The sequence below is a fragment of the Pongo abelii genome, chromosome 15 (genome assembly GCF_028885655.2).
Source record: "Pongo abelii isolate AG06213 chromosome 15, NHGRI_mPonAbe1-v2.0_pri, whole genome shotgun sequence".
Lineage (NCBI taxonomy): Eukaryota > Metazoa > Chordata > Mammalia > Primates > Hominidae > Pongo > Pongo abelii.
This window is the reverse complement of record NC_072000.2, coordinates 23297056-23309628: the sequence shown is the minus strand read 5'-3', so window position 1 is coordinate 23309628 and position 12573 is coordinate 23297056. Positions and strand designations below refer to the sequence as shown.

At 35.0% G+C, this 12573-nt stretch overlaps 2 protein-coding genes across 2 annotated transcripts; one reads left to right on the top strand and one right to left on the bottom strand.

The window, feature by feature from the left end:
• Positions 1–1029: 1029 nt before the first annotated feature.
• Positions 1030–3462, bottom strand: LOC100433032 (olfactory receptor 4K2). The gene has a single exon (XM_002833810.4). It carries the CDS (start codon positions 2782–2784, stop codon positions 1840–1842), a length of 945 nt encoding a protein of 314 aa, XP_002833856.3. The 5' UTR covers positions 2785–3462; the 3' UTR covers positions 1030–1839.
• A 5972-nt stretch (positions 3463–9434) lies between these two features.
• Positions 9435–10312, top strand: LOC134760120 (olfactory receptor 4K3-like). The gene is given in 2 exon segments (XM_063715800.1): positions 9435–10146; positions 10149–10312. Coding segments are annotated over 2 exon segments (876 nt in total).
• Positions 10313–12573: the final 2261 nt, after the last annotated feature.

Sequence of the window (12573 nt, the reverse complement as noted above, 5' to 3'; positions counted from 1 at the left end):
TTTTAGAATTCTCCACAAAAGCACAGAAAATCAATAGCGTCTCTTCCAAAAGATTCCACAGTTTTATATTGCAAAAAGCAGCACAGTTTTGAAAATATTCCATGGACAAATAAATATGTCAAGTAAAAGAATTATTTCTAGCATTTTTAAACACCAGCTAAAACATTCTACATAAATGAAGTCCTTGAATCTGAACATATTTGTACATATAACTGCAACCAAGAGAAAGTTCACACTCAAAACGTAAATTGGCCTATTTGTATCCCTATTTAAAATAGAATTATGCTAATCTTGTGCTTACATAAGCATGTTTTATTTTATGTTAATACTGTAGACGTTATTCTCTAATAATTTCAAAACTGCTCAGGCTTTAAACACAGTATCACAGACTTTCAAGCTGTAAGTTTGTTCCTTATTTGCTTAGTATATTAACGAAGAAATAAAACACAAACTGATGAAGAAAAAATACATTCCTGTTATAACTTAGCTTAATATGAACATCTAAGAATTTTCTGTTTTAATTATCTTTCATAAATGATAATTAATGCATTTCATTTGTTTTCTCAATTTACTCAATCATACCAGAAAATAACAACTTGATATTATCAAATACTGTGGTTGCAACATATCTTTCCCTTTGTGGATACATGTTGGATCATATATAAGACACTATATTTTATCAATATCATTTAGAAAATTCTAAATAACAGTTAACTCATGAATATTTGCCATCATTTAAAGATGGTTTGCAAGTAGGGTATACAGAATTATTTTTCCTCTTTCAATACTTGCAATTCCAGTAAGTACCAGCAGGTGGTAGTAATACTTTGCATACATTAAAGCTAATATGGACGCTACCAGATTTATTTATAACAGTAACAAAACCTATTTGTGTACAAAAACATACTTATTACATTGACAATGTATTACTAAATGCAGATTCATTATTTTTACACCCAAATTTTCAAGATAAAACCAAAATGGAAAGCAATATAACACTTTAAAATGAAAGCATGGACTCCCCATAAATTCAACTGTTATAAGCTGTGTCTCTTAACTTAATTCTAGTTTTAACTTCTTAGCAATTAAGCAACCATTGTGTCTGTATGAAACAAAGTGTACTGATCTGCAACTCATTTCATATTTTCTGATTTGCAGAATTCTCCAGCCTCTCTACTCATTCTGCATTATCAGAAAGAAATATCATGACTGTATTGCTTTGATGATGAACTAAAAGTGGTTGGTAAAGATTGCTACACTTACAGCAATTTTATGGACGTCATTAACATTCAAAATAAAATATATCTAGCGTTTTCTTTAATAGAAGAGATCACAAATTGGTTTAAATGTTAAGTAGGAGAGGCTTGGGAAAGTATGTGGAAAATCATTGCTTCTCTGTCAGAGGCTAAGATCCTATAACAGTATGGAGTTCCTAAGGATTATAGGAATCTCGCTAGCTTGTCATACTTTAACTCACTAAGTGACTCAGTTGCTAACTGTGTGTAATTGTCATAATCTCCAAGTTCTGCTTTAATCTATATTTCTTCTCCTCATTCCTTGGTCTTCTTTTCCAATACATTGATTATTGATATTGAATGTCCTAACTGGAACTGTCACTCCTGACATTTTTATCGTCTTTATTTCTAGAATAAATTGTTTTCATTAACTTGATTTTCTGAAATTTCAAACATATTTTGAACACATTCACATTCATGAGAATAGTTTCAAAATGCACTGAACTTGAGCCCTCACAAATTCTTGGCAATTACAATTTGATAAGAACCCTCTAGAAAGAAAAGCCTAACACAGCATTGTGACTAATGTTCTGTGTCACAAAAACTATGAAGGCATTGCCTTATTAAAATTTAGAAACCTATTTTTCAGTTTCCTCATGGCTATCTTTACTTCTTGATTCCTCAAAGTATAGATTATTGGGTTCAGAATGGGAGTAAAGATGGTATAAAACACAGACAGAAGCTTGTCTGTGAGAAAGCTGCTTAGTGGCCACATGTAGATGAGGATGCATGGCCCAAAGAACAAGAAGACAACAATGAAATGAGCTGTACAAGTAGAAAGGGCCTTAGATGATCCTCTGGAAGAATGATGCTTCACAGTAACCAGGACAATAACATATGAATTAAATAAAACAATAAAGCAGAACAACGCAATTATGCCACTTGTTGAGATGATAAAGAGGCCCAGAACATAAGTATCCACACAAGCCAACTGGAACACCACAGGAAGGTCACAGAAAAAGCTGTCTACCTCATTGGGACCGCAGAATGGTAACATGAGGGCAAATATGACCTGACACGTTGAATGCATGATTCCCACAATCCAGGAGGCCACCACGAGAGCAACACACACCTGAGGACTAATGACTGAAGCATAGTGTAGGGGCTTGCATATGGCAATATACCTATCAAAGGACATGGCCATGAGTAAGATGATCTCAGTGCCAGTGAAAAGGTGGAGAAAGAATATCTGGGTAAGGCAGCCATCAAAAGAGATGGTTTTGTGACCTGTTAGGTAATCTGTAATCATCTTTGGGGTGGCGAAAGAAGCAAGAGACATATCAATGATTGAAAGATTGGTAAGGAGGAAATACATAGGGGAGTGCAGGTGAGGGTCCACTGTAACTGTGATGACTATGAGGCTGTTACCCACCATTGTTGCCACATAAAGTAATGAAAACACCGTAAAGAAAAACATCTGTAGTTCCCAGGAATTAGAGAGCCCCAGCAAAACAAATTCAGACATGGTAGACTTATTGGCCACATCCATTGTCTTGATTCATAGGCAGAAGCCTGTATCATGAAAAAGAAAAAGAAAAAGGAAAGTCAGATTCAATGGAAGCAAAAGATTCATTTCCAATTATCTACTTTCAGAAATTTTATCTTCTCTATACAACTTATCTTGACTATTCTTTCCATCCTTCTCATTTGATATATTGTTTTGAATGGAAATTATGAAATATTAGAGCTTACAGCTAAATGTTCCTTAAATCATAGGTATTGAAAAGAACACTTTCTTTTCTGATACTAAATGGCAATCCAACCAAGATATCATTCTGAACAGACATACCTACCTATTTGTCCATCTATTCATCTGTGTAAGTCTAACGATAACAATAAGAACTTACTTTATGCTGACAATGTATGAAACACACATACACATACATGTTTAGTCATTTGGAATTTGTCCATCAAGATATCCTTACTGATGAAAACATATACAAATTGTATCACATATAAGGGCTCTTAAGCACATTATAGTGAAGTTTCGATGGACAGTTGTAGAGCTCTTGTAAATTTCCAGAGATGAACTGTTAAAGTATTCCCAGATAAAGTTTCCTGTTTGAAACTCAAAAGAAATACATAGAAAGTTAGTTTTGCTGATATTCATCCAGAGAAAGAAGACTAATTTATTACAATACAGTCATATAGACAAAGGAAAGGCATTTAACTTATTTTGGTCCTTTCTTTTTAATTAAAATATGAACGTGTTCCTTACAAATATTTATAATTCTATGATTTAAAATTTTATATCATAAAGGATATATAACAACATTTTCATGGGAAAGTGCTCAAAGATCAATCTCTTTCATTTCACCTCTGTTTGAATTCTTCTTCTGTAAATTTCAACATGCGTAAACTGTTGTATTGACCTAAGCTTCATGGAATAGGGATTAGGAAATGGGAGTGGGAAGGGCAAACATTTAAAATATTTCAGTAGAACTCATTTGTAAAACACTTTTACTTACCAGATATATGGCAGAACCGGGGCTTTAGATTATTCAATGTTAAGTAGGCTTCTGTCAGAGCATAGAAGGCAATTTAAAATATAAATAAATGACCTAGTTGAATCATTAGTTGTGTACCAGCTGTGGATAAAATGGATGTTGTAGGGACATGGGAATTGAACAAGAAATCATCTTGCAATGGGATTTATTAAACAATAAAGATGGCATCATTGAGTTCACAAAGGAAAGATATGTCAAGAATCTTATGGGAATTTACAAAGATTGTTTTCACCTGGACCTGAGAGATTCAGGGACTAGAAGTCAGGAAAGTCCTAATTTCAAAAAGCAGCAGGAAATATCAAATCAACCAATTCTAATAAGCACTCTTGGTTTTCTAATGCTATATTAGAAGCAACGGAGAACAAAATCCAAACATTCACCTCTGCTTCAAGTAATTTAGAGTTATTTGGAAATATTAAACACCTATAAATGAAACAATTGGTGAAAAATACCACCAAATAAATCTCGTGTTCAGTCAGTTCTCAGAGACCATGGATGCACTGGACTTTAGTTAAAAAAAAAAACAAAACAAAAAACTGGTAATGTGCAGAATCAATCAAGCAAGTGTTCTTGCAGGAGACATGTCATAAACTTGACTTAGAATGAAAACTAAAATATTGCTTGGCAGAAGAAAAAAAAATACACGTGGAGGGAAAACAGGGCAACTTATTTGCCATGAAACAGGATATTTAGTTAGCAGTTCAGAAGAACAAGAATGCCTTTCTAAAAATTTAACTTGATATAAAAGATAACGGGTCATTTTAACGTCAGGGGCAGAATTATGATTATTTGAAAGCAGTATTATGTAAGCATTAATTTAGATAGTTTGGAGAAGGGACAAATTTAATACAGATCATTAAATGAAATAGATATAAGGAGATAATTTTGACTAAGTTACCAGAAATGTGAATGTGATTGAAATTAATTAAATGAGACATCCAAGTAACTGTCATTATGAATATTTTTATTTATTGAATACTAATAATATGATTATTCGCCTGTGCAGTCTATGTAGTAGACTGATTTTTTTTTTTTCAGACAGAGTTTCACTCTTATCACCCAGCCTGGAGTGCAATGGTGCAATCTTGGCTCACTGCAACCTCTGCCACCTGGTTCAAGCGATTCTCCTGTCTCAGTCTCCAGAGTAGCTGAGATTACAGGCATGTGCCACCATGCCCTGCTAATTATATTTTCAGTAGAGGCGGGGTTTCGCCATGTTGGCCAGGCTGGTCTCGAACTCCTGACCTCAAGTGATCAGTCCACCTCCACCTCGCAAAGTGCTGGGATGAACAGTGAGCCACCATGCCCAGCCAACTGAATTTTAGAAAATCAAAATTGATTACCTTTTTGTATATGGCTCATCCCTTCAGGAACCTTCACATGCTGTGGAAGGAGTATAACCCTCACTTTATCTACCAGAACCTTGGATACATGACTTACTTTGTTCAATGTAATGTGACTAGAAGTATTATATGCCACACATGAGCAGAAGTTTTAAAAGTCAATGCCTGACTCCAGCACTGTTTATGTATTTTATTTTTTAACTCATCAGGGTCTTAGGATAAATAGAATAAATACAAAGAAACATTGAGAGACAGACACACATGTGCACACACACACACAGACACACAGGAGGAATACAGAATGATGAGATATTATATGTAAATATGGAGTACTAGCCAGACCCTAGCCATTTTATACACTCCAGGTGAGGCACAAGATATGTTAGGAAAGCCATTCTGAAAGTTCCAGTACCAGCGGAGCTCACAGGTAAATAATGCAAGTGCATGAGTCTTTCCTATAGACCGGAGAGTGGCACGTTACATCTTTCTATTGTCAAAGTGGTTAAGCTGAGAACTACAGTTCCCAGAACTCTTTTCTGCACGTCTTTCTGTATTGGAGTTGTCTAAAAATAAATTTGTTTGGAATTTGAAAAGCAGCCTAAAGCACCAGCCATTACTCTCTGATCTTTGTGGCTATACAGATGCAGAGGTGCCAACAGCTTCTAGCTTGTTTTGCTCTCAGCCACTTCACTCTGTGTCCACCTTTTTCCCAACTTCTGAATTGGAGGATCAACAGAAGCCTCAAGCTGCCTGCCTGCAGATCCTCAGAAGTAGCAACTTCACAAAAATTTTTCTACCAGCAAAATTTTCTAAATTTTGCTCCTTTCATGACTTCTACTTCATTAGCTAGATGGGCTTGGTTTCTTGATTGACTGGCTATTGCTGCCTCTGATTCTGCAGCTCGCTGTTTCACGTCTTTGCTTTCCTAAGTCCTTCCACAATTGTTTAAGGTCTAATTCCTATGGTAAATGCCTTGTCCCACAGTGCATGGTAGCTCTGCTTTCTAAGTTGAACTCTATTTCTTAACCTAAGTCAAAACTAACAGTGTAGATAAAATCAGAGATGTTTTGATTTTATCCATGACATTCCAACATGTCATTCCTATTGTCCCCTATCATCTCCCTCTCCTTAGAGGTAAATGAATATATATATAAAAAAAAAAATATATATATATATAGGTATATATATGTGTGTGTGTATATATATACACACACATATATACATATACCTATTTAAATATATATGTGTATATTTAATATATTTAAATGTTCCTCCATGGGATTTTATTATTTTATATTCCTTCTGACATTACCTCACTGTAGTATCATCTAGAGCAGGTGTTCAAGCTGCTAGAATTTTGCTGCCTGATAGAAACATTTACCATATGATAGTTGATAAGTGGTATCTCAATTAATTTCAACATATGTTTGAATAAAAAGAATTTGAGCATCTTTTATATGGATAATAGCTATTTGCGCTTTTTTCCCATTTTATGCAGGGTTCTTGGTCTTTTTATTGTCTAATTTAATAGTTTTTATATATTGATATAACTATGCTTTGTTTTTTTATCTCTCAGTGCAAATGAGGAAATTGAGATTTATGATAATGTGGTGATGTACTCAGTATAATATAATAAAGTCTTGTACTGTGATGTAAACTCAGGCCTCTAAGTCTGAGATTCAATGTTCTTTATATTACACTAGAGGCATATAATGCAGTTTCATCAAGTTATTGCTTTTCACCTTATGAATACAAGCTCTGTGAAATATAAATATCCAAAACTTTCTTCTTAATAGAGAAATATTTAAGTATGGATGGCATTTAAATTTTATTGATTGTTATTCTGATTTTTAGGAGATATTAAAATTTTGATGATTACTTCACATTCTTTACATAGTTAGAATTTATAAACCAGAATTTTTTCACTTTTCACTTTTTTCTTCCATTACTCCATAATGACTCAAGTGAATAGTACAAAATTTAAATTCTTGAACATTCATTTTATTATTTTCTGTATCAGTTTTTTTCCAAATGGGATACACAGGCCTTATACGCATTTGTTAATGGAGGAACTGAGAGATAACACATGTAGTCTCATAAGTCAAATAATAGATACTATTCGTCTTATCTTTGCTATGGTCCAAGATACGTGTTATTCTTTATATTTTCCCAGCCAATCACATCCATGCCCTGTATATGAAACATTTATGAGCAGTCATGCATTCTGTAATTCACCTTTAAATATGGCCAAACCAACTTGAAAGTTTTAACAACTCCCACTGCAACTTGAACATTTGTTTATTCCCCCAAGCAGCAGCTGGTCTTTTTCTTTCCATGTAATTCACAAAATTATTTCATATCAATACAGCTGTCATAAATACAAAGGTCTCAAGGACTGTGAGCCTCTTTTCCCCAGAAATTAGGCAAGGGATTCCCCTAACTTCACTGTGAAGCAGTAGCCCCTGCTTTCAGGAGTTGGTTGAGTATTATATTACATGTGTGGAAGGGATCTTAAAATTATCTAGATCAACGCCCCTATTTTACGTATGAAGACTTGGAAGCTTCGGTTGACTCAGTAAATTACTCGTTCCCACGCTCCTAGGACAAGATTTCAATTCCCATTTCCTGTCAGGTCACTGTTATTTCTGGTACACCAATTTAAATGAGAGCTGTGCTAGAGACTTCTATTTAAATATCAGGTAGGTGAGTGCAAAAGAAATTTAAAAGTTTCTGGGATGGGTAAAGCTAGAAGAACAATGTGAAGGTTTTTTTGTTTATTTGTTTTTCAAAGGCCACAAAATTTTTAATAGAAAGCCAAAGAACAGTAGGTAGTTGAATGAGTAAATTGGGTTTGGTCTTAGAACAATTTGTTTAGAATACATAATTACAACAGAGGTTTGAGAAGAAAAGAAAAACAAATGCTTGGATTAGTAGAAAGATGAAAAGGTTTTGTCATGAATTTTGAGTACACATCATTTCAATTGGCTTTCAGTGCACTTTGTAAATCTCAGATCTCAGTGAGACAGAGATTTCCTTAATCAGCCAAGTTACAACTTTTGAGATGTGTTATATTACATAACTTATAAATTCATTACTATCTTCTGTCTGATGTAAACTTGTCTCAACTGTTGCACCATGTAAACTCTGGAAACAGGAAGAGTATTTTTTTGTTTCAAACAGCTTCTGTGAAATCAATAATTTCTAGCATTTAAAAAAATGCCTGGCTTCTGGCAGCATGGTATTTAACAGTCTCTCTATTTAAAATGTACTTAGAAATGTGAGTACTTCAGGCTTTAACCAGAACATGTTCATTAGCCTCTGAAAAATGTATGGCATTGGTGACATACATCAAGTGTCATTCATAATATCTGTATAACTAAAATAAAGAACAAATAATTAGAGGTGATTTCACTTTTTTTTTTTGAGGCAGCGTCTCACTGTCACCAGGCTGGAGTGCAGTGGTGCGATCTTGGCTCACTGCAACCTCTGCCTCCCGGGTTCAAGCGATTCTCCTGCCTCAGCCTCCTGAGTAGCTGGGATTACAGGCACATGCCACCATGCCCGGCTAATTTTTGTATTTTTAGTAGAGACGGGGTTTCACCATGTTGGTCAGGCTTGTCTCGAACTATTGACCTCGTGGTCTGTGTGCCTCGGCCTCCCAAAGTGCTGGGATTACAGGTGTGAGCCACCTCGCCCGGCCATTTCACTTTTATTCTAGACAATCTCCATTAGAAAATTGAAACAGATGATGTTTCTCTGTAGCCATCTTCCTCCCCTCATGTTTGATTCCTTTTTCCTAGCCACTGCAAGAGAACAGTGCCCACACCCTTCCCACTATTGTGTTCCCACTAATAATAAGCTTTGATCCTCAAATATTCCTCATCCGTCTTTCACCCTTCATGATGTTTGAAAAAGGTTCTCACTCCCTTTTCTTACAAAAGCCTGCTGTCAGCAAGCTGTGAAATTTAAAGTGTTTCACAAACTGAGGAGTAAATATTTGAAACCGTTAATTTTTATTTATTTTATGAATATTTGTATTTTACTTGTAAAACAAATTGCTAAGTCATAAAAAATAGTATTTAACTGAATCATTTGAAATATCTAGAAAGGCCACTGGGAAAAATATTTGGCCACTGTGAGTCTGGAAGAGAGACAATGGGGAACTATCTGATGGTGGGCTGCCATTAAATTAGTCTATGCAAAAATCCCACTTTGAGTTTGATTGCTGTATTTTTTCCTAGTTCTCCTCCCAACTGGAAATGCTAGAGTCCTTCCAGAAATCAGAGCAAATGGCCTGGAGCAATCAGTCTGTGGTAACCGAATTCATGCTACGGGGTCTATCCAGTTCTTTAGAACTCCAGATTTTCTACTTCCTGTTTTTCTCCATAGTCTATGCAGCCACTGTGCTGGGGAACCTTCTTATTGTGGTCACCATTGCATCAGAGCCACACCTTCATTCCCCCATGTACTTTCTGCTGGGCAATCTCTCCTTCATTGACATGTCCCTGGCCTCATTTGCCACCCCCAAAATGATTACAGACTTCCTTAGTGAACACAAAGTCATCTCTTTTGAAGGCTGCATGACCCAGATATTCTTCCTACATCTCTTAGCGGGTGCTGAGATTGCACTGCTGATCTCCATGTCCTTTGATAGGTACGTGGCTATCTGTAAGCCTCTACGTTACCTAAGAATCATGAGCCGGAGAATGTGTGTTGGGCTTGTGATACTTTCCTGGATTGTCGGCATCTTCCATGCTCTGAGTCAGTTAGCATTTACAGTGACTCTGCCCTTCTGTGGACCCAATGAAGTAGACAGTTTCTTTTGGGACCTCCCTTTGGTGATTAAACTCGCTTGTGTCGACACATATATTCTGGGGGTGTTCATGATCCCAACCAGTGGCATGACTGCCCCGGTGTGCTTCATCCTCTTGGTGATCTCCTACACTATCATCCTGGTCACCGTTCGGCAGCATTCCTCTGGTGGATCCTCCAAAGCCCTCTCCTGTGGCCTTTCACAAATTTCCCAATAGACAAAGTACTCTCAGTGTTTTATACTGTATTCACTCCCCTCTTGAATCCAGTGGTCTATACCCTTAGGAATAAAGATGTCAAGTATTCCATGAGGAAACTAAGCAGCCATATCTTTAAATCTAGGAAGACTCCTTAATTTTCCTCATAGGAAAATAAAATACTTGTTCAGCATTTATCCCCCTCATTCAATTGGTCAACTTATTGATGCTATTGCAAGAAATCAATTAGTTCATGGTAGAACTGTTTCTGTAATCAGCCTCAGCTGTCATGAAGTTCTGGTCATATTAATTGTTTCTTATACAACATAACATTTACTGTAGAGCATTATAAAATGTATACTTAACGTTTTAGTGTGAAAGGACCCACAGTGTCGAATATTTATTTTTTTCAGATCTATTTGAATATAATTTCCTTTGAGATTTTCACATTTTAAGAAGGAGTAGATTTCCTCCCTATCTCTAGCAATAGTCTTTAAGAAAAAAGACAAGTATAAAAGCACCAGCACCTAGTATAGTACCCTATACACTAAAGTAGCGATAGAATGTTTATTGCTGACAAGATGCTAATGAATGTGGGTTTTTTGTAGCTCAAAATTCAGAAGGCAATAGAGGGTTTTGGTAAGTAAAAATATTTACCATTTAATATGTTTGTAACCCATTGTGGGTAAGAATAGGAATGTATCTTACTTATCTTTAGTTCCTACATTCCCTAGAGTGGACTTCATAGTTTTAAAACAGTATAGGAAACTCCATGCAAATTCTTATAGTCATATCTATATCTATGTGTATCCATCTATCACATCTATCTATTATCTATCTATCATCTATCTATCTATCTATCATCTAACTAAAAGATTAAAAGGAACCTAGAGTACTATACAACAAATCTCATCCACAGCTCTGTTCTACAAAAGATAAAAATAAGACCCAATGATACACTAGGTTTTTCAAAATCAAGCTAATTAGAGACAAAATCTACATCATTCACTTACAAATATAGATATTTATTTCCTAAGCAGTAACAAATTGTTTTGGTGTCATGATGTTTACTGTACCATTTTTTAATCCAAAGCCACATTGTAAATAGTGAGATTTAAAGGATCTGAACCATTCTCCCTGTGGTTAAATACAGTATTTGATGTAAGGACTTCATTAAACAGAGGTTCTTCAACATATATATCTAATAAGTGGAGGTTTTAGAAAATACAAATCATCTAGTCAAATCTATTTATTTCACAGGTGATGAAATTGAGAACCAGGGAACGATGTTACTTTCCCAAGTAAGCTATTCAATGAAATAATCTGCATAAAAGATGCTCTCTCTCTCTCTCTCTCTTCCTTTCCCTCTCTATTGAACTAGGGCCAGATTATCTCCAAGAGCATTTTGGTCATTGTCATTCTGAGAGCTACATGTAGAAGAAATGTTTAATGTATAAAACTGAACTATTGTAACCACTAATAATTAGCCAATTCCCTAGAATTGTCAAAATTTACATAATATTCTGAGTAATATTTCCTTAGCCTGAGTATAAATAAATACATATGGATATTTAGATGACTGATGGATAGATTTTAAGGAGTCAAATAGATAAAATAGCCAATAGGTAAGTATATGGGCAGATAGATTAATAAATTGATGGATGGGTGGATACATATATATACATATGGCAATATAGGTGGATAGATAATTTATCAATGATAAAGAAATGAATATACAGCTTACTATACTGACTCATTAGTTTCTATGGGTTTATATTGAGCCTGCACCAACTGTAAATTGCCTTACATGTTTAAAATTGCTGTAAAAGTTAAGGAAGTTGGCATAATTAAAAAGATGTAATCTTAAATGTGTTTCTTGTGATGAAGTACAGCCAATTCAATTTATGCATGTGTTTAATGATTACTGGAGAGATCTAACTATGAATAAAAGTTAAACAAAAAATAGTAATAATGTTCTTTATTTATATGGCTCTTGGAACATTATAAACCTGTCCTTCTCAGTCCTTGTAATAAGACCAAATCTCTTAAGTTGGGTTGTTCATATTTTGTTTTAGTCAATAGTCGATGGTTGGCTGATTGAGGTTGAGAATATAGTATAGTTGTTTCCTTATCAGGCTATGAATTTTGTGTGCCTATTCAGCATCTTAATATATATATTACCAGAATTATAACCAAATAAATGTCATAGTTTCCATTATATTAAAGTTTGCATATGCTGTGAAATAAAGCCATCAGTTCTAAGCCTTAGGAAAGCAACCTAGGAAATTAACCCTAAAGAAAAAATACAGATAGGTGATATAATCACCAACCTAAGAAAATTTGAGTAAAGGAGTATTCCAGTTCTCATTCTAATCCATCCGTTGATGAAGTCCTCTGTTTCCCTGCCTCATATTGTCTA